This window comes from Trichomycterus rosablanca, chromosome 3, assembly GCF_030014385.1.
Source record: "Trichomycterus rosablanca isolate fTriRos1 chromosome 3, fTriRos1.hap1, whole genome shotgun sequence".
Lineage (NCBI taxonomy): Eukaryota > Metazoa > Chordata > Actinopteri > Siluriformes > Trichomycteridae > Trichomycterus > Trichomycterus rosablanca.
Genome location: NC_085990.1, coordinates 37,364,343 through 37,386,886, shown reverse-complemented (window position 1 = coordinate 37,386,886; position 22,544 = coordinate 37,364,343). Strand labels below are relative to the sequence as shown.

Below are 22,544 nucleotides of genomic sequence, written 5' to 3'. Positions count from 1 at the left end.
GCTATATTCAGAAGTGTTCCACCTTCGATAATGACTGCAAACAATCCGCGAAACAAGCTCAATTCCCAGTTGTCGCCATATCTTTAGATGACAAAAAGGCCTTCGACCCGGTCAAAGGGTCCTGTTTGTTTTCGGTCCTTCAAAGAATGAATTTCAGCCCCAAAATCCTAAATCTGATAAAAATCCTATATAAACCCATGACACCAATGAGATATCCCCACTTCTTTGCTCTCAAGGGACATAAGACAAGATTGTCCTGTCTCTCACCTTCTGTTTGCTTTAGCCACTAAACCACTAGCGATAGCTATTAGATGACATCCCTCTATTTATGGCAGCACAGTTAAGCACTTCCAGCTTACTAGTTCATTATACGCACATGACAATGTTATATCTTACTAGCTTAGATACTTCCATCCTAGCCTTAATCACTCTGCTACAGGACTATGGATTAGTATCTGGTTGTAAAGGAAACATGAACATGAGTGTAATTATGCTACACAGACTCAACTAAGAAATATTGCCTTCTCATGAAGCCCCAGTAAATGTACCTATGTAGGCTTGCAAATACCTAATGACTAGAGCCCTACTAAATTCACGGGGAAAATTAGCTTAATTTCACAGACATCGTTTTTTAAAAATCACAGATTTCACAGATTTTTAAACAAAAGTGGCACATTTCATTGTCATTGTCATTAAAAAACTCATAAACGCTACATACGATTATTCATGGCCGTAAATTAGGTAGGGCCTTACTAATGACCTTCTGCAAGTTTTTAATTTAAACCATGTTCCCCTGTTTGAAGAAGTGGAGAACAGCGACTTGGTAGATGGAAACCACTACCCATTTCATTGATTGGAAGGGAACAATGCATTAAAAATGAACACATTATCAAAGTTCTTGTATCTGTCTCAAACACTTAATGTAGTTTTACCAGATTAATTGGTAGACTTATACGGAATGGGAAGGTGCCTAGAATTAAACTGAAAACACAGTGTAGACCATATTATAGGACATTTGCAATTTCCTGACTTTTTTCTATTGTGCAATTAGGGTTACATGGATATGCCAATCACAATTAAGACTGCCCACTTGCATGGCGTCAGACCGAAGAATCACTGAACCACAGCAGTGACATTCACACCATTTATCTGCCTAAGTCACATCCAAAAAATAATTGTCAATCCATGTATTACATGCACTTGTGAATTCTGGGAAGATATAGGAAGAAAAAATAGGAGCACTAAAACAGATTGGTGACCTGTATGAAGAGGGGAGTTCTTTTGTCCTTTAAACAACTGCAGCAAAAATTCCATCTCCCAGCCAAATATTATTTAAATATCTGCAGGTGTGTCTCCTTCTGTACACAGAAAGGTAGCTGACTATTGTCGCTCTACTCTCTACCTTGACTAAATGTCATAAAACACAAACAGGACTCTAGGGGCTTTGTCACTTATGCTCAAGGAAACCTCTTTGAATTTCTAGGAAAAGCTAACTCTACTGTTAAGATAAAGTGGGAAAATGATCTGAAGTGTCAGAAAAAGTTGGGACAGTATGAATAATTGCAAATAAAAAAAACTGTCTCTACGTTGACTTTTTTATTGCAGACAATATGAACACAAGATATTCCATGTTTTGCCTGGTTAGCTTCATTTGATTGGTTAATATACGTCCATCCATTCCTGCATTCCAGGCCTGCAACACATTCCAAAAAAGTTGGGACGGGGGCAATTTAGGGCTAGTAATGAGCTCATTTAATGATATTATGCACTGTAAAGGGAGAAATATGCAAATCTCCCTCCTGAAGATCCTGTCCATCTCTGCTCATTAAAGACTCAGCCTTTTGCTTTGGATACTGCTTTTGTACCAAATCATAATTACAGTCACTTGATATCACCTGTTACATCATTACATCATTATTTAGCTTAGTTTTAGTTTTTTTCTTGTCTTTTAAGCTTGTTTCTAGACCTAAATTGCCCCAATCCTAACTTGTTTTGCAGGAATGGATGTCTAATAACAAATGAAATTAAGTTGACTGGACAAAATAAGAATATGAACCCCATATCTTGGGTTCATACTGTCTGCAATGAAATAAAAGTCAAAGTAAATAAAAGGGGTTATACAAGTGAAGATACAATGGGGGAAAATTGTGAAAATGCACAAATCTTCAATAGCAGCTATACATTAATCCAGTTTAATATCATTCATAGGATATACTTTAATATAAACCAAAGGATAGGATATAAACCATAGATGATATCAATGATAACACTGTCCCAAATGTAAAGTGGAAATTGGATCTTTTCCACTTACTGGTCAGTTACATATGCTGTGATCTTGCCCTGACCTGGAGGGATATTGGAAACAGTTCTAGTTGTCATTTCAAAAGGTCACTGAAGTGAATATACCCCAGGGATCAAGACTTACACTGCTGAGATTTATTAAGATAGCACTGTTGCTGCCAAAATTATATTACTATTAAATGGAAATCATCTAGACACCCTGACATTTCTATGTGGATAAAAGAAATCTCTTCCTTTATAGCTCCTGAAAAAATAACCAAATCTGTCTGAGAAATAATGGGGAGATTTTCTTTTGAACTTAGGAGGATAGAAGAACATTCCTACATGACATTTGATACCTTTCACAGTGTAACCGTGTTGGATTGTATTAGCTGCTTGAGTAATTTATTATTTGTACACTTAACCCACCAGGTGTGTGATGTTTTTATGTGTGTGTTTTTCTCCCAAAGCACTGTTTGGCTTAAGATGGGGAATAAAGTGGGGTGGGGTCGTTAAGGGTGAGTGAGAGTTCAAATTGCACTGATGGATATATGTCCGTTTGCTTTAATGCTGAAAACCGACTATACATATTGTTGACAGTTCTAGTCTCTAACTATACACCTTTAAGAAGTCCCAGCAGCCTATATGTTATTAATAAAGGTTTTAAACACAATTTAAAAATCCCAAAAACACTGGTGAACCTGACATTCACCATGACTATTACAACACACTCTACCACCTCATTACCCCAATAGTGTCTTGACGTGAGAATGATAAATCAACCTATCAAACAATATGTGGTCCTTTTCGATTAATGGATGTGGTTGAGGGGGTTGACAAGGTTTACAGAGCAATGGATGGGCAACAGTGAGTAATTGTATAATCCAGAAGTATGTCTATGTGGTGTGAGTACCTTATAAAATAGCCTTTAAATGGATGTGTTAGGAAGACGTGTTCCTAATAAATTGCTTGAGAGAATTGTTTTTTTGGCTAAAGGGATTTATTACGGCATTTGACTTTTGTTGTGCCTAAAGGTGAAATATCAGTTTAGTCTGCATAAGTCTGCATTTAGTCTGTTTTACTCACATCAGAACAGGATTTGAACAGATTCTTTGGTGCAGCCTGAGCATTGCAAGCCTCCAAGTATTTCTCCCAGTTAAACTCGTTCATTTTATATCCTGAGTGAGAGATGGATGAGAGACAGAAATGTTATTTAAAAAGTGAGAAAAAATAGCACAGAAACTTAACCTCTTAATGATCATTAATATTTAACCCCCTTCACCTTACAAGCTATAATCGTGATGTGTATAGAACTAAATGAAAATATACAACAAGAAGTCTTGGTAAAAGACAAAAATATATACATAAAAACAAAGTCAACACAATTTTGAGCTTAAATAAAAAAAAAAAACATTCCCCTTGGCAAAATTCTGTGTGCACCATTATTCAACCCCCAGCTGCTGCATTTGTTGGATCATCCTTTTGCCCATTCGTTTGGTGCAAAAGCTTCCAGCTCATTGAGGTTTGATGGCTTTCATGCTGCAACTGTATTCATTAAATTCCACCAAAAATTTTCTATAGGATTTTAATCTAGAGACTAAAAAGCCTGCTCCAGGATATTTCAGGACTCGTTCCTTAACCAAGCTTTGGTTGATTTGGAAGTGTGCTTAGGATCATTGTCAAGGTTCAATTTCACCACAGAAGGCATAAAAGTTCCCTCTTAAAACACCTTGATTTTTCTGTGAATCCATGATTCAAGTCACACAGTCAAAATTGACAGCTTCTGCAGCAGAAAAAAACATCCCTAAAGCATGTGACCCACCCTCCTGCTTGACTGTTGGGACAGTATTCTTCTGATTCATTTCTAGTTTTGACTCGTCACTCCATAGAACTTCATGTGCCATAGTTTCATAGTTTCCTGGACTACCTGCTGCATAGAGCGGCTTGTTAAGACTTTAGGTCTACTTTACATACTTTACATGTATGTCTAGATACATTTACAGCATTTAGCAGATGCTGTTATCGAATGTGTCTTACAATTGTAGCCAAATACAATTTGAGCAATTAATGGTTAAGGGTCAGGGGTCCAAAACTGGCAACTTAGCAGTGGTAGGGATTCAATAGGCAACCCTCAGATTACTAGTCCACTGAGCTATCACTGCTCACTTGGACACTCCTTGGCAGATGTTAAACCATTGCTTATAAAGGACTAGGCTGTTCCTGGATGCTCACTTTTATCAAGGATAGAAACATCTTAAACATCTGGGGGAAAAACATCTTCACCAATCACAACTCGCATGCATTCATTTTAGAGGGCATATTTAAAAACAATGTACTTACAAAGGTAACTTAAATACCACTGTACTGTATCACTGATTACAGTCTTTGACACTCTCTTACCTTTTGGTGGGTAAAGTTTGTGACCGGTGGACTCGCACCATCCAGCTGGTCTAATATTAGATGAGTCAGCATTAACCCAGAAGTCATAGCATTCTGAGTAACTGTCAATGTGTAGACGAAGACGGTAGCCAATCACCTGGAGTCAAATCATTAATCAGCCAGCATGAATGTAAAAGCACTGAATTTTTAAAAAGCTTTATTTATTTATTTATTTTCTTTATAACCAGAACATCAGCACTGACAAAGATTTCCAAAAGCAAATGTACAATGCAAATGTACTAAAACACTTATCTGAATGCATACTAACCTCAGCCACAGAAAGCACACAGAACATGGAGGGGTGCAGGGGGTCGATTCCTTCTAGCCTCATCCCCATTTTAAAGCCATTCTTGCTGCTAGGAAATGATTGGTACTGCAAAAAACGTACACATACACCAGTTGCCAGTTTACTAGGTATTATGACATTTAAGTGACATTTTTCCAGTACAAGCATTTAAGGGTTAAGGGCCTTGTTCAGGGGCCCAACAGTGGAAACCTCTTAGTGGTGGGGCTTGAACCACCAACCTAATTACAAGTCTAGTAGCTTAAGCACTGAGCTACCACTGCCATTGTACATATACTGGTCAATATAAAGGGAAACCCATGTACACAGCAAGGACAGTAGGACACTTTAGGCACTCAATTAATGACCGTAGTACATTGGTTGGTATTTACAATTCATCAGCTACACCCTACTCTATTAATGAAAAATAAACACCATGACTGTTTGGTTTTGGACCATTTCCAGCACATTTGGTACAAATGTAATTGATGCAGGATGTTGGGATGGTTTTATACTCATTGGCCACTTTAAAACATCTGCTCTGTTGGAATGCCTAGTTCTGTAATTAGTAACACAGGTCCACAGGTAGCTGTTGACTGAAATGTTGGTAACACTAAGGTGTAAGGAAACTGGGTTGCTCAGGTGGTGTAGCAGTGTAATGCAGTCTAACCCCGTCTATAGCAAGTGAAAATGACAGTGTCCCTGGTCGGAGAGAATGCTCGAAAGTAGGGATGCATCAATAAAAAAAATTTCCCAACCGAGTACGAGTACAAGTACATGTATTTTTGTACTTGCCGATACCGATACCTATTTAGAATACCGTTTTTTTTTTTTTAACAAAAACACACGTGAGAAGTGATGAGAAGTTTAATGATACCACGTCCAAAAATGCACATCAACAAGTGGCGAGTGATCAAAGTGTTTGAGCGCTGATGTGATGAAATCAAGGAGGAAAAATAAATGAATCTGAGTGGATTTGGCAACATGAATAGCATGGATTGTTCTGTAGTGAGTTGGAGGTTAATAAATATTTTTGCAATGTTGGTGTTTTGTTGTTATGTTTTGTAGAGAACGATCAGGTCAGAAATACTGTAAAACGTGTGTGTGCCGGTGTATTCTGATATAAACTATATTATCCCCCTGTCCCACCTGTTTACACTCCTCTCCTGCGTTTCCCCTCACACTGTATCCTGCGTTCTCATTGGCTGTTCGACATGTCACTCATTCCCAGTCGCACATCTCAGATCAGATATCTGACGTGCTAGAAAACTCGATCCGGTCGCCGAGCGCTCGGCGAGCCGGTCGGATCGAGTTGGTGGATAGTTCACACTTAGCGATCGAGAGCCGAGTTATGATCGCCGAGTGAACGCCGAAGTTGCTCCCGAGCCGGCAAATCTAGCGCCGACCAGTCGCCGAGCGAAAATCAGGGCAAAAGTCGTGTAGTGTGAACCAGGCATAACGCAGCAACATGCACCAGGCACACGGTATCGGATGTTTAGTATCGGAGCCTCGTTTGCGAGTACGAGTACAAGTTAATGAGCGCGGTATCAGGCAAATACCCGATACCAGTATCGGTACTTATGCATCTCTACTCGAAAGTCTACGTCTCTCCTCTCAGAGTAAGGGTATGCAGAAACATAGGAAGTTACAATTGGGGAACTTGATATCACTAGATCGGTAGCTAAATAAGAAAAATGTAAAAAAAATATATATATATATAATTAGGGAAAAAATAATAATACTAATTAGGAAGAAGAAGTAGCATTTTTGTGGTATACCAAAAAAATAAGTGTAGACAATTACAGAAAAATAGCCACAGACCAGTTCCATAGAATATTTTTTATACAGCAATAAGTGATGGTTTTTCTTGTTTTGGCAGATGAAGTACGTTGGCAGAATTATGTATCACCTGACAACTCAAACTACACTATATGTCGACACATAATATAACAGCTGCAAACCTTTAAAACCCATCATGCCTAAAATTGCGATTTGTAATAGATGTTCCATTCAGCTTTTATTTAAACATTCCCCTTCACACAGAACAAGATTTCACTAGTTGCTATGGAAATACGTATCCTTTTTTAAGGAGCAACAGATTTTTTGGAGTCTCATCAGAACGCTTCATTCTGATGGGACTCATTCATTCTTCCGCAGTGCTAAGCGTGATGGACAACATGCCCTGGGCATACACAGGACAACAAAGCTAAACACCGTAAAGGCTGATAGCAATCAAGTGCTATTACCTCACAGAATTAATTGATTCAGGTGCAAGTCTAAAGATATCCATGACTTTATAATGGTTACAATACAGCATTTAGATATGCTTTTAAAATGGATTGTAAAATAAGCTGAAAAAAAAAAAAGGTAAAATCTCAGTGCAAAATAATTTTGGTTGTCTGTTATCACTTGTTAAAAATGACTGTAGGAAAAACAGGAAATACAAAACAGAAATCATGAACTTTTTCCTTTGAGTCTGCGCCATTCTGTTGAAGCATAAGAGGAACATGTACATTACTGAACCATTATAATTACTGATTTGCATAAAACTCCTCTATCCTTTCAGTTTGTTGTCCAAATATAGAAGGGTGGCCTGGCGCACACAGTGAGACTGTTGTGTTGTGTTTTCTTGATTTCTTTAATATGGTCTAAATTAATTTCTACCACATCTTTACTGTCTTTTATATTGTCTTTTATCCCTCTCCAGTTCAGTGCCTCTTTGTGATCACTGATTTGTTTTAATGTTCCCAGCGTTTCCCCTGTGGAAGCAGACCCTGACTAGCAGCAGCTAATGAAATTAAAATGGAAAAAAGAAATATGTAGCTATATATAATGTTTAAAAATATGAAAAGGATTTGACCTGTTTGTGCTAATCTCCACTGAGATGTTCTATTCCAGCACAATCTTAAAATAATGCAGCAAACAACTGCAGTAACACATGCTGAACACTGTTTATCCAAATAAATTTCCCCAAAGAACTTAACATGTAGAAAGACTTATTTATTCTAGCAACACCTTGTTTTTTTAACGCTGTAAATCTCACCTTTAGACCAACAGGCTAAACCTAAACCAAAGCTGATAAAAGAAAGCAACTCTCTTAACTAATCAATACGTTTCCTCACACATACATTACCTCTAGGTTCATAGTAGCTAACATAAGCAGCTCAGCGACAGAGTACAAACAGCTTACACCACGCTGCAGTAAGCATTATTCACAGAGTGACATAACATTCACACAGAAACTGCAGGAAACACAAACACTGCTTAACACAATCAGCATAAAGAGAGAACAGCTATTATACAGTCACTACCCAGAACAGCTTACAATGCATTCAACAAAAAAGTTCCCATTAAGACAACAGATCCATTTTAATAAGATCCCTCCCTGGAGAAACTTGCAGAATTTGCCTGTCAGAATTATACACAGTATTATTACAGGGGTTGGACAAAATAACTGAAACACCTGTCATTTTAGTGTGGGAGGTTTCATGGCTAAATTGGACCAGTCTGGTGGCCAATCTTCACTAATTACACATTGCACCAGTAAGAGCAGAGTGTGAAGGTTCAATTAGCAGGGTAAGAGCACAGTTTTGCTCAAAATATTGCAATGCACACAACATTATGGGTGACATACCAGAGTTCAAAAGAGGACAAATTGTTGGTGCACGTCTTGCTGGCGCATCTGTGACCAAGACAGCAAGTCTTTGTGATGTATCAAGAGCCACGGTATCCAGGGTAATGTCAGCATACCACCAAGAAGGACAAACCACATCCAACAGGATTAACTGTGGATGCAAGAGGAAGCTGTCTGAAAGGGATGTTCGGGTGCTAACCCGGATTGTATCCAAAAAACATAAAACCACGGCTGCCCAAATCACGGCAGAATTAAATGTGCACCTCAACTCTCCTGTTTCCACCAGAACTGTCCGTCGGGAGCTCCACAGGGTCAATATACACGGCCGGGCTGCTATAGCCAAACCTTTGGTCACTCGCGCCAATGCCAAACGTCGGTTTCAATGGTGCAAGGAGCGCAAATCTTGGGCTGTGGACAATGTGAAACATGTATTGTTCTCTGATGAGTCCACCTTTACTGTTTTCCCCACATCCGGGAGAGTTACGGTGTGGAGAAGCCCCAAAGAAGCATACCACCCAGACTGTTGCATGCCCAGAGTGAAGCATGGGGGTGGATCAGTGATGGTTTGGGCTGCCATATCATGGCATTCCCTTGGCCCAATACTTGTGCTAGATGGGCGCGTCACTGCCAAGGACTACCGAACCATTCTGGAGGACCATGTGCATCCAATGGCGGTGCCGTGTATCAGGATGACAATGCACCAATACACACAGCAAGATTGGTTTGATGAACATGAAAGTGAAGTTGAACATCTCCCATGGCCTGCACAGTCACCAGATCTAAAAATTATTGAGCCACTTTGGGGTGTTTTGGAGAAGCGAGTCAGGAAACGTTTTCCTCCACCAGCATCACGTAGTGACCTGGCCACTATCCTGCAAGAAGAATGGCTTAAAATCCCTCTGACCACTGTGCAGGACTTGTATATGTCATTTCCAAGACGAATTGATGCTGTATTGGCTGCAAAAGGAGGCCCTACACCATACTAATAAATTATTGTGGTCTACCAGGTGTTTCAGTTATTTTGTCCAACCCCTGTATGTTCTCCATTATATAATGCCAGTGTCATCATGCGGATTACTTAACTGACCTGTTATACCCAAAACAACTTGTGTGTTTTTGTAGAACCAAAAAATATTTAACTAAAATAAACAGGTTCAATCCTATATCAATGAGCTACTGATTAAAGTCTTTATGAATGAGAACAAATGAGCCATAAACAGCATGAATGTATTAACAATTCTGAAACAGTTACACCTATAAATATCCCAGCCAACAGATGCTTGGTATTTATTGTTAGATTTAAACAAAAGGAAAAACAACAGCTGTTCTAAATACTTGATTTTGTGGTTTATCACACACAGACTTAAATTGTTTTGTACTGATGATGTTTTTGGCAGGCTAGGCTTTTGCAAACAAAAAATACATTTTAAAGAGTTGATGTGAATAAGTAATAAGTTCCCCTGTAGTTTCTGAATTAACCAAATGCAACACATAATTGGAATCCAATATACTAATAAAACCCAGTCTTTATTATTTCCAGCCCTGTTAAATGTAAAAATAACTTAACAGAACCTTTCCAGTTATGTTTGTTTGTTTATTAGGATTTTAACGTCATGTTTTACACTCTGGTTAAATTCATGACAGACACAGTAGTTACTCGTTACACAAGATTCATCAATTAACAAGGAATCTCCAATTCACCTCACTTGAATGTCTTTGGACTGTGGGAGAAAACCCGAGCACCCGGAGGAAACCCACACAGACATGGGGAGAACATGCAAACTCCACACAGAAAGGACCCGGACCGCCCCACCTGGGGATCGAACCCAGGACCTTCTTGCTGTGAGGCGACAGTGCTAGCCACCGTGCCTCCCTTCCAGTTATGTAAAACAGGATAAAAGCTCTTAACAAGAAGCACACAATATGGCAATCAAAATATGTTTTTGAACAAGATGTTCAAAAATATCAGTCTGGAAAGGGTTGAGATGCTTGAACTGCAGCAAAACACACGGAGAGCCATTTATTTCAAGGAAAAAAAATTGGAACAATGATTAAGCTTGTAACTTTAAAACATTAAAGTAACAATAGACGTTGCTGGCCATAAATAAGGTTTAGCATGTATGATCCAATCATTGGCAAAAATAGTATCCATAAGAAAGTTGTATGGTAAAGACTATCCAAAGGCTAACCAAAAAGTACATAAAGTACATTATTAATTAATTTAAAACCACCTTGATGGTCAGGAAAGCTTTTAGCATTGTTTTATAGAAACCTGCAAAGTCAGAGATGTAAAGTCAAATATGTCTTTACAGTATTAAAAAAGAACCTAGGGGACTGCATTAATATGAACTTGTAAGTCATGTAGTTAGCAAGCCAGCAAGTCAGAGCCAGGCTGTTACCATAAAAACGGATACAATTGGATTAATAGAATCAAGGACATATAAGCGCTGTTGTATTGGGTATAGGTGTGATTGTCTGTGACTGTCAGTGTGTCAGTGGGTAGGGCTAAAGCTCGAAGAGTTTAACTGGAAATACTCCATCATTGTGGGGCACTTAACCATTTAGCATTTAGTGTCTAAGCATATCAGTGAAATCTTACTTGCAATTTTATAATTAATACTGCTTTGACGAGCTTCATGTCTTAGTAGCATCAGAAATTTGATTAGATTCATTATTCTACCCTTAAGTGTTTTAAAACTGCAAGTGTCTTAATAAAAACGTGAGCGTACACATATTGCAGCAATAAAATGTGGGAAGCATCTGCAACACAGTGACCAGAGAAAACACCAGAAACTGGAAAAACTGTGCTACACTGTGGGTTTAGAAACAGTGCATGATGTGCTGTGTGGCTTCACCTATTGGAATCTGTGCCAAATCATGTTGGCGACAGTCACCGTAGGTTAATCTCACACCCACCTTTAGATTAGCACTGTTTCACCATAATTAGGGTCAGTACTTAGGTCGTTATATTTATAGGGCAGTGTTTATGCACACATACAGAGTGAAGTAGTCCAGCCTTTAAATAAGAAAGAATACCTCCAGAATAAAACTCAATTTGAATGTAAAGTTACTCGCAATTAGCTATTAAACTGTTTAGTACATTTGTTTAGTTTACCATCAAGGGAGACCCTGCCAGGAGGACAGCTCCAGATGGTATCGCTCTCAGATTAATAGGTACTTCTCTATCACAGCAAGGTAGCGATCCCAGGAGAAGAATAATTGGGGTGTTGAATGTTAATTTTTGACCAAAAAGATTAGAAAACCCACAATAAAGTACAATAAAAATAATGTACAATTTTGAATTTGACATAGACATGTGTCTATGTAAACATTTTTAACTGTAGGAACATTATTCTGATTGCAGTCAAATTTCTCATACACATGTAACTAATGAGAACTTAGCCAATAGTTAAGTGGAAATAAATTCTTACCTGAGTAAATAGTTTCACAGGTGCTGCTATGGCTCCTTCCTCTTCTAGGTACTGATCCCATGACCATGATTTCTTCTTACTGTTAACTACTTTAGTTTAAAACCACAGTTGCACATATGAATGCTTGCTCATACAAATCTCATTTCTTAATCTGTCTTAACATTTTATGTTAAAACTAAATTAAATAATTAAATAAAAAAACAAGCATTTAAGGCTGCTTTTTTATGATACAGACTAGGGGTGGGCGATATAATATCGTTCACGATAATACCGGTATAGTTGTAAACTCGATATGGTTTTTGCCATATCGTGATATTGTTAGCAAACGTGCTTAATTTAATGTACATTTAGTAACATTTGTACTGTAGATTTTCTGCGTCTGCAAAACGAAGCTGTTTTTAAAATAAACTTTTTAAAAAAGTGTTCTTATATATCGCGAGTGAATATCGTTATCGCAAAAATATCCCAAAATATCGTGATATTTTTTAAAGGCCATATCGCCCACCCCTAATACAGACAAAATATATATATTTTTACTGACATGTAAAACAAGGAAAAATATTTTACCACTTGACGTGGACACTTTATTTTTCATCTTTGTTGTATCTTCTTTTGGACGCTCCTAGAAAGAAGAGTGAATTTATCTTCGTTTAAAAAACACAGTAGGATTTCAGATTAATCTTCTGAAGGGCAGGGGATGTCAGTCCATTTCAGAGTTGTCAGTAGTTATGCATTTCTCAATCTGCTGTATTCATAATAGTAATGGCTTTTTGGCAGATGCATGGAGTTATTCTGGCAGTGATAGTGAAATGAGACATTTTCCCCAATTTTCTCCCCTGCTTTTCAATTTCCACACAACAACACATAGCTTGAGTTTGGTCATTGTAATTTATAATTAGTGGGTTTATTCTCACCTAGCAGGTAAAGGGTAAGTGCTATTACCAGCAGTGTTATTAAATGTAAAGTGTGTATTTGTTAGAAATAATAAACAAGCATCAGATATGATGCATTGTCTGATTCACTGAGGTGTATCAATATGAGTACAAGTGTGGTTTTAACACGACCTTAACACTGTGCTTTTATTCACAGCCACAAGCACACCATCCCAGCACTGATGTTTCACATAATTCATTCTCAGAATCATACAAACAGTAATGCTCAGTGTCTGTAGGGATGTCAGTATCATAAATATTGACTAAAGCAATACTTTAATTATGAAAATTATATGAACTGGTAAATCCACAGGGTTCAAAACATTCAACAATTTTAGACTGTTCAATATAAAATGATATTTATAAATATGTATGATCAAAGCTATATAAAGCGCTGCACCATACTCACTCTAAGACAGTATTCCTCAGAAACACTTCTAGGACTTAAAGTCTGTTTCCTTTTCCTCTTGTCCTCTCCTTGCATCATTAGAGAACAATAAATTTTCTCTGAAATGAAAAATAAAGTGCATGTGTACTGCATTTAGCATAACATTCTTATATGTAGGATTAATCAATGGAAAAACTTTCTGGTTAACAACCAAAATACACCTCCTGTCAATGTTTTCCTTCATGTCCATCTTTCTAGGTGGTCTAATCAAAAAATAATTCTTGAACAACTTAAGGGTGCAGTGACAGTAAATTTGGATTTTGCATAAATGCTAGAGGAGAATATAAAGGTTTATAACAAACATTTCTGTTCACAAAACCCTTAATATTAAATAACTTAATATTAAAAGACAAAAAAGACAAAAAATTCTAAAAAGCAATGGTGAAAAGGCATTTGCAGTACATGTATTAAAAGCTTCTAGAAGAAAAAAAAAGAAGTTTGTGATGTAGCTTATTACACGCTATTGTACTACTTTGTTTTCTAAATTTTATAAGTGTAATTTTTGACCCATGTTAAAGCAACTCCTTGATGAGAACTTCGTAAGCTCATCAAACTAAATTTATATGCAAAAGTCTGGGCACCCCAGAACTAAATTAACTTGTGAAGCCTTAAGCCAAGTCAATAATTAGAAATTGTAATAAATATTAGAAGTTAATAACATTTCCTTTATTTAAAAAAATCCCTACCTTTTGTGTGGATATTTAATAATGACGGTTTTTTTAATAATGAAGATTTTATTGTTGTTTTTACTATTTTATATACTAGTGAATATATCAATTTTAAACGTACACTCAAGCACTGGGGTTACAAGAGTAAATCCAAGCATATTTAACAAAATTGACGTCAGGAGAGTTCATGGCTAGTTCATGCAATAATTTATCTTTGTTTTAAGAGAATAGACTCAAGTTATTTTGGCTTTGTTGACCTGTTAAAACATCTAGATTCAGCTCCTTGGCACAAAAGCATTCTCTTCTAATATGCTCGTCGCATTACATTGCTTTATTTACACTGCTTTCATGTTTTCATCAGTGATGTGTAATGGCACAGTATTGTTTTCAGAGAATAAGCCCATTTCATGCTGCTCTCACCTGTAGGTATGGTGGTCTTCTAATCATACGCATGAAATGTATTTTACACAAACATGACAAGCTAAATTGCTCTTACAGAATTCCCAGTGAACACTGGAATTGTGCATGTTGTATAAAAATGTAGATGACTGTGGTGGAGTTAACTGCTTTTTGTTTTCTGTGTTACAGTTGATTCTGCTGGTTTCTGGTCCATCGGTTGTGTTTCATTTTATAACATATTTTTGTATACACTCCTACACACATATATGTTGGTTTATAAGCAAAAAGCCCTAACACATTGCATGTACATCTAAAGTGGATATATTAAGTGAAAATATATGAAATAACAGAAAAATGGTCAAATACATGTTTACTTTTACTCTATTATAAATAGGTCTATTACTAAGAGTTTAATGATCATGAATGACATAATGGAGATTTAAAATATTTTTGCCTGAAGCGCATGCAATAAAAACGATGTTCACACAGAAAACAAGGTCTATTCTTTACAACTCACTTGGGAGACCCATACTACAGCCTCAAACAAAAAAAATAACATCATACATTTGTATGCCTTATAGGAGGGTTATGGGTGTATTTTTGGTCCATGGTGAAATAAAATACTGGCAAAAAAAAAAAAAAAATCATCTGCTTAGTTGGCACATTCTGAATGTTAGATTAACTTCGTGATAAAGATTTACTAAAACCAAAAAGTTCAGACTACATTGTCATTAAAATTCATGAGACACAGTATGCCAAAGTTCCAAAATTAACAGCAGCCCTGGACTACGCACTGTTAAGTGTTTGCACTTACCTAATCCACCCAATCAGGGAATAAGGCTTCTGACTCCCATTCCACTCACATTCTACACCCTCACTGGATCAATACAAAGCCTGAAATGAAAGAATCTTATGTCAGTTTAAACATTTGGGATAAACAGATTTAGTCTATATAAACATCTTATCCATTGCTACTGAACAAATGGTAGTAATTCCCACAGTGCTGCAATGAGGCAGCATCTGTACACAAAGATTATTAGAGCAAAGCTTTCCCTATGGTTCTTGATTAATACAGGTAAAGAAAGGCTGTTCACATCTGTAAGCTGCAGAGTATCACTGATTACAGTATATTCACGACATCAGCCATTAGAACTCAAAATCCAGTAATGAAGCCAACATGTTATTTTAAAGAATGACCATTACATGCCCTCAAAAGACTCATAATACAACGTTAAGTAAAAACAGCAATGCTACTCCAATAGATGTAACAAATTAAAGGTATCTCCTGCTGGACATCTAGGATACACCAATGCTGAACATGAGGACTGTGCTTATAATGTGTACTGTTTAACAGGATTAGTATACGGAATAATTGGTAGAGAAAGCTTTTTTGGAAAGGATTTTATAGAAACATTAGTCCGATATAAACACATTATAGGGCAACAATTATAAGTCACTGCTTATAATTATTAAGTTCAGGTGTTACTGCAACCAGACGTATAACAATTGTATCTTATCAATTTATCAGATTCAGCCCCTGTTATTATTTTTAAATAATAACAGAAAGAAACTAAATTAATACTAAATTAATATTTTTTTCAAAAAATTAGGTAAGAAAAAAATAACACAAATGGAATAAAGAACATTTAGCAGGTTCATCTCTACAACACTTAATGAATATCAAAAACCATTTTTCCCAAATTTACTAACAGGGTCCCATAATAGATGATATATAATTTCCTCTCATTTGAACCAAGCAATCAAAAATTTAGAATATCTTTTACAAGTGGGCTAAGACCTAAAAGAGAAGCAAACTGCACTGCCTAAAAGTACCTGAGGATCAGGCTGAAAAACATAGTAGTGCTGTAACCAAACACATCAAATAACCCAAATGTACTGCATTAATGTTCAGTTCTATCAAACACGCCCACCAGCATGCCAAGCTCATCAATATTAATTATTAAACAATTTAATTCGTTCATTGCTCCATTAGAACTACATTAATTCCATTTACCTAATAACCTATACAAGAACTGTGCAAGTACACCTACAATCCTGAGCAACGAACTTGCTGTCACCTAATCAAGCTAATGGTTACCAAGAGGATACAACAACCACAGATACGACATGACCTGTAACTGTCAGCATTTTGCTCTAATTATGACTGATCATTCCCAATTATTTGTTTTTATTATTTACTGGGCTTCAATATGGCTTAAAAGGTAAGGCTTAAAGCACAGTATTGTTTTTACATTATTGAATTCTTTTAGGTGTTTTATTTTTTAATCCAAACTATACCACTAAATGGACTTGGTGCCAGATACCACAAGTTAACATGGTTATGTCTTTGAAACAAATATTACAGTTAGTTTTGCCAGCTTATCACTGATTATTACTAAAATAACCATTACATTTGTAAATAAGTTTTTATTTAATTAAACGTTAGCCCAAACTAGATTTGAACTTCAATTCAAAGGATTTTTACAAAACATTTAAAACAGAAGTCTGAATGTTTATTTTAATTATTTATTACCACAGACTCACAAAAATTTTTATTAAAGTTGTACAGAAAGTTAGGTGTAATTTTGTAGCATAAAATGGAATGCAGCAATAGTAATATTTTCTATAATAAAATAAATGAATCATGCAGAGTTAATAAAAGATAAATGCAGGTAAATTAAGCTTTTAATGAAAAAAAGAATAAAACTAAGAAGTAGAATGTGACATGCTCTATCTTGCAAGCTTGAAGTTGGATAAAATAAAAGAAAGTGTCAAAGCCCTTAATGCTTCCAACAGAATAACAAATAAAGTTAAACTTCTGTTGTATATCACATCAAGTAAATCAGTGTAAATTATATTGTGCAAGATCTTGAATGTGGATATAATAATACAACACAACTTCTGGCCTTTAAGGGTAGCCTTTAAATATGTAATCGTACGTGGAAACATATTCCCGAACGTGTGCTAGTAGTTGCAATGTATAAATGCATCTTGGAATTTATAAAAAGGAAGTCTATATAAATTAAAAACTTTTTTTTTTTATTCAGTGGGAATAGCAACATCAGCATAAATTGTTTGAAGCTACATTAGCATCTTAAATTGCATATTTCAAACATCTTAAATTGCAGGTTTTAAACAATAGCTAATAAAGCTTCCAGCTGTACTGCTGCTTTTGCTTGATTCACAGTTCAGCAGTGGCTCTTAAACCTGTCTCCTGTCTTGGGCCACTCAATTACTGCTGACTGACCTGCTCTGGAACTAGCTGGGGCAATCAGTGACCAAAAAAACATAAATCAATCCATAAAAGTCAATTGTTCATTTAATTGTGGTTTTGACAAATTCTGTAAGACTGTTTCTTTTACTTTAAACTCAGCACTCTCTGGTCAGAGTAAGAAACTCACGTTAGTGAATTCTTGCAGAAGAGCAACTAATGTTGAGTGATTTAAGGATTTTATATTTCCGGTCATGTAAGGCACCAAGCGTCTGTTTTTCATTATTTTTACTCCATTCTTCTTCATTTCCAATTCCCTTTTGTAATTCCTCTCCTGCTTGACTATGAATTTGAAATTTCCATTTTATGGGCAGTTACTGACTTAAGAAAATAAGTTAAACTAAGTTCTTAGACTTCCAAGGAGGCAAATAAAATGTAAGACTTAATCAAGAAGCTAGATAGTTTTCCAGTCTAAACAGAAACCACATTTAATCTACTTATCTTCAATCTGATTGTAGCCACATTTTTGTATGCATTTTACAATGCAGGTCCATCTACATTTTCAGCCTCAGTCTGACTGCTCAGATCAAATTTCATGTATGCACCAAATGCATTCACAACTTTGTGGTTTTCATCAGGCCAATGTCTAGTCTGGTCAATCAGTTGTGGAATATCCCATGATAGTAGCAAGTTAACTGGATGTTTTTTGCCTCCTCTGCTCTACTCAGCATAGGCATATATGCACCGTTACAACTGCAACCAAGTCAGCTACAGTTAAAGTTATTGTCATTTCAGCTATATACAAGTTAAGTACATAGAAACAAAACAACATTCCTGTAGGACCAGGGTGCAACACTGAACGCAAGTGTAAACAAGATAAAGTAAACAGTGCAAATAAAAAGGAGTGTAATAAAAACCAGGAACTAAAATAAATATGAGGGACATTTTATTACCTAAAAAGCCAAACAGACAAACTGGTATTGGTGGGGGGTGAAGTGTTAGTGGTTAAATGACCAGCAGAAGAAATGCACAACAAGAGCAGCTCTGCTCAGGCCTAATGATAGACTTGATTTGTTTACGTTGGTTCATCATATTCTGTAGAAATCTTGCAATAGTAAGAACAATTAAACATTCAGCATTAAACCTTTAAGTGTTACATTAAATATGATCTTAAATGAACAAGAATTTTAAGGTGCAGTCCAATAATTAGCAGCATGGTAGAAAATGGCAAGTCTGACTAAAAACAGCAAGTCTTACACTAATAACCTCAATTAATAATTGAATCATCATCATATATTAATTAAGGGAGACATAATCCATCTAATGCAACCATAACATTAAAACCACCTCCTTGTTTCTACACACATTGTCCATTTTTAGCAGCTCCACTTACCATATAGAAGCACTTTGTAGTTCTACAATTACTGACTGTAGTCCATCTGTTTCTCTGCATGCTTTGTTAGCCACCTTTCATGCTGTTCTTCAATGGTCTGGACCCCCACAGGACCACTACAGAGCAGGTATTATTTGGGTGGTGGATCATTCTCAGCACTGCAGTGACACTGACATGGTGGTGGTGTGTTAGTGTGTGTTGTGCTGGTATGAGTGGATAAGACACAGCAGTGCTGCTGGAGTTTTTAAACACCTCACTGTCACTGCTGGACTGAGAATAGTCCACCAACCAAAAATATCCAGCCAACAGCATCCCGTGGGCAGCATCTTGTATTTACTGATGAAGGTCCAAAAGATGACCAACTCAAACATAAGCAATAGATGAGCGATCGTCTCTGACTTTACGCTGTTTAAAAACTCCAGCAGCACTGCTGTGTCTGATCCACTCATACCAGCACAACACACACTAACACACCACCACCATGTATTTGTCACTGCAGTGCTGAGAATGATCCACCACCTAAATAATACCTGCTCTGTGGTGGTCCTTTGGGGGTCCTGACCATTGAAGAACAGCTAATAAAGCATGCAGAGAAACAGATGGACTACAGTCAGTAAGGGTGATTTCCTACTGTTAAATGTGCAAATACAAAAGTGGTGCTTTAACTGTCTTAAACTTACATTCATTAGCCATGAGCTGCACATACCATATTAATGCACTGTGGGGTACTTACTGCCTGTAGTTCATCTGTTGCTCTGTACAATTTGTCAACCCTCTCTACTAGGGATGCATCGATACCATTTTTTCCCAACCGAGTACAAGTACATGTATTTTTGTACTTGCCGATACCGATACCTATTTAGAATACCGGTTTTTTTTAAACAAAAACACACGTGAGAAGTGACGAGAAGTTTAATGATACCACGACCAAAAATGCACATCAACAAGTGGCGAGTGATCAAAGTGTTTGTGCGCTGATGTGATGAAATCAAGGAGGAAAAATAAATGAATCTGAGTGGATTTGGCAACACGAATAGCATGGATTGTTCTGTAGTGAGTTGGAGGTTAATAAATATTTTTGCAATGTTGGTGTTTTGTTGTTATGTTTTGTAGAGAACGATCAGGTCAGAAATACTGTAAAACGTGTGTGTGTGCCGGTGTATTCTGATATAAACTATATTAATTAAGCCCCTGTCCCACCTGTTTACACTCCTCTCCTGCATTTCCCCTCACACCGTATCCTGCGTTCTCATTGGCTGTTCGACATGTAACTCATTCCCTGTTGCACAACTCAGATCAGATATCTGACGCTCTGCGAGCCGGTCGGATCGAGTTGTTGGATAGTTCACACTTAGCGATTGAGAGCCGAGTTTTGATTGCCGAGGGAACGCCGAGTTGCTCCCGAGCTCAGCGCTAGATTCCCGGCTCGGGAGCAACTCTGTGTTCGCTCGGCAATCAAAACTCGGCTCTCAAGAACGCAGGATACGGTGTGAGGGGAACCGCAGGAGAGGAGTGTAAACAGGTTGGACAGGGGCTTAATATAGTTTATATCAGAATACACCGGCACACACACACACGTTTTACAGTATTTCTGATTTGATCCTCTACAAAACATAATACCCACGCTGCATTGCAAAAATATTTATTAACCTCCAACTCACTACAGAACATCCATACTGTTCGTGTTGCCAAATCCACTCAGATTCATTTATTTTTCCTCCTTGATTTTACGCTGCACATCAGCGCACAAACACTTTGATCACTCGCTACTTGTTGACGTGCATTTTTGGACGTGGTATCATTAAACCCCTCATCACTTCTCACGTGTGTTTTTGTAAAAAAAAAGGAAAAAAAGGGAGACCAGAGAAGCTCGCCTGAGATTCCAGTTGGTGATAGATTGTGTAGTGTGAAACCCCCTATCACCGATCAGTCGTGTAGTGTGAGATACACACCGACTGAAAGACTCCCGAGTGCAAAAGATTCAGTCGTGTAGTGTGAACTGTACAGCGACCTGACAAATCAGAAAATCGTGTAGTGTGAACCAGGCATAACGCAGCAACGTGCACTAGGCACACGGTATCAGATGTTTAGTATCGGAGCCTCGTTTGCGAGTACGAGTACAAGTTAATGAGCGTGGTATCGGGCAAATACCCGATACCAGTATCGGTACTCACGCATCTCTACTCTCTACTCCATCATTAATAGAAAGGGAACCCACAGCGGTCATCCCTCTGACCAGATAACATTTGGGTGTTGGATTGTACTCAGAACTACGATGTGACTAAAAGGGTAACCGTGCAGTATATATTGTACTAATGTGCGTGCAGCAGGGGAAGCAGTGTTGCTGAGAGAAGAAATATGCTCCAACCAAAAATATATATATCATTGAAAGTGTCCAAAGATAAAAAACTACAGGGGGATAAGACACATTGTGAATGAAACAGAAAATAGATTTGTACACAAACAATGTATGCTAACAGTATGTTAGCATGAGCGCCTAATTATATGTTTAAAATAAACAGACCAGTAAGTTTAATCAGTATTTGAAAATCTTAACAATCCTGCTGCACCTGATACACTCATACCCGAACAACACAAACTACCATCATTACTATGTTTGCATCATTGCACCATCCAAATACAAACCTCATTTCCAGAAAGAATAGGCCATTGCAAATGCAATAAAAAAAAAGAATCTGTCATTTGTTCATTTTCATGAACTTTTATTTACTGTTATACACCGATCAACCATAACATTAAAACCACCTCCTTGTTTCTACACTCGCTGTCCATTTTATCAGCTCCACTTACCATATAGAAGCACTTCGTAGTTCTACAATTACTGACTGTAGTCCATCTGTTTCTCTGCATGCTTTGTTAGCCCCCTTTTATGCTGTTTCTCAATGGTCAGGACTCTCCCAGGACCACTACAGAGTCTGTATTATTTGGGTGATATATTTCCTGTGACTGATTAGTATTTTAAAATCTGGTGACTTCTCCATCATCATATAGAGAAGTCACACGCGAGTTAAATGGCAACCACTGCACTAAGACACAAGCATCAAAAGTTTTGAAAAATTCTGAACAGTTTCAGAAGACGGATCATAGAGTTTCACTATTTCCAAGCAACTTTAGGTCCCAAGTTCATGTCATACAAGTAAATGTAAGTACAGAATACTTGAAAGGGTTGTCTGTGATTTATTGCTGAAGGATGAAAAAAAATGTAATAAATAAGGATAATTGTTTTTATGTTGAACATAATTGGGTGGCCCAACAGAACAGAAACAAAAATTAAGCTTTAACTGGTCATTCTTAAATATCTAACCTTGACTATTTTAACAATATGTGGACGGGAAAGTCAAAGATTTACCAGAAAACCAACATGCCACACAGTAGTGCCTGAAGTTTGTTGACAGCTATCAAAAA

The 22,544-nt window shown here is 37.1% G+C and overlaps 1 protein-coding gene across 2 annotated transcripts in view; it reads right to left on the bottom strand.

Moving 5' to 3' along the window:
• The window catches only part of LOC134309859 (lethal(3)malignant brain tumor-like protein 4), a 113,651-nt gene that overhangs the window by 82,612 nt on the left and 8,495 nt on the right, over window positions 1–22,544 (bottom strand). Inside the window, exons 2-8 of one of the 2 annotated variants that reach the window (XM_062991242.1) lie at window positions 15,329–15,408; window positions 13,409–13,506; window positions 12,635–12,689; window positions 12,068–12,156; window positions 4,988–5,092; window positions 4,681–4,816; window positions 3,367–3,458 (exon numbers count right to left, since the gene is read on the bottom strand). In XM_062991242.1, coding sequence (XP_062847312.1) covers window positions 3,367–3,458; window positions 4,681–4,816; window positions 4,988–5,092; window positions 12,068–12,156; window positions 12,635–12,689; window positions 13,409–13,486 — 555 coding nt within the window. In that variant the 5' untranslated portion in view covers window positions 13,487–13,506; window positions 15,329–15,408. The remainder of the gene's footprint in view (window positions 1–3,366; window positions 3,459–4,680; window positions 4,817–4,987; window positions 5,093–12,067; window positions 12,157–12,634; window positions 12,690–13,408; window positions 13,507–15,328; window positions 15,409–22,544) is intronic. The other variant, XM_062991243.1, reaches the window with a different exon arrangement.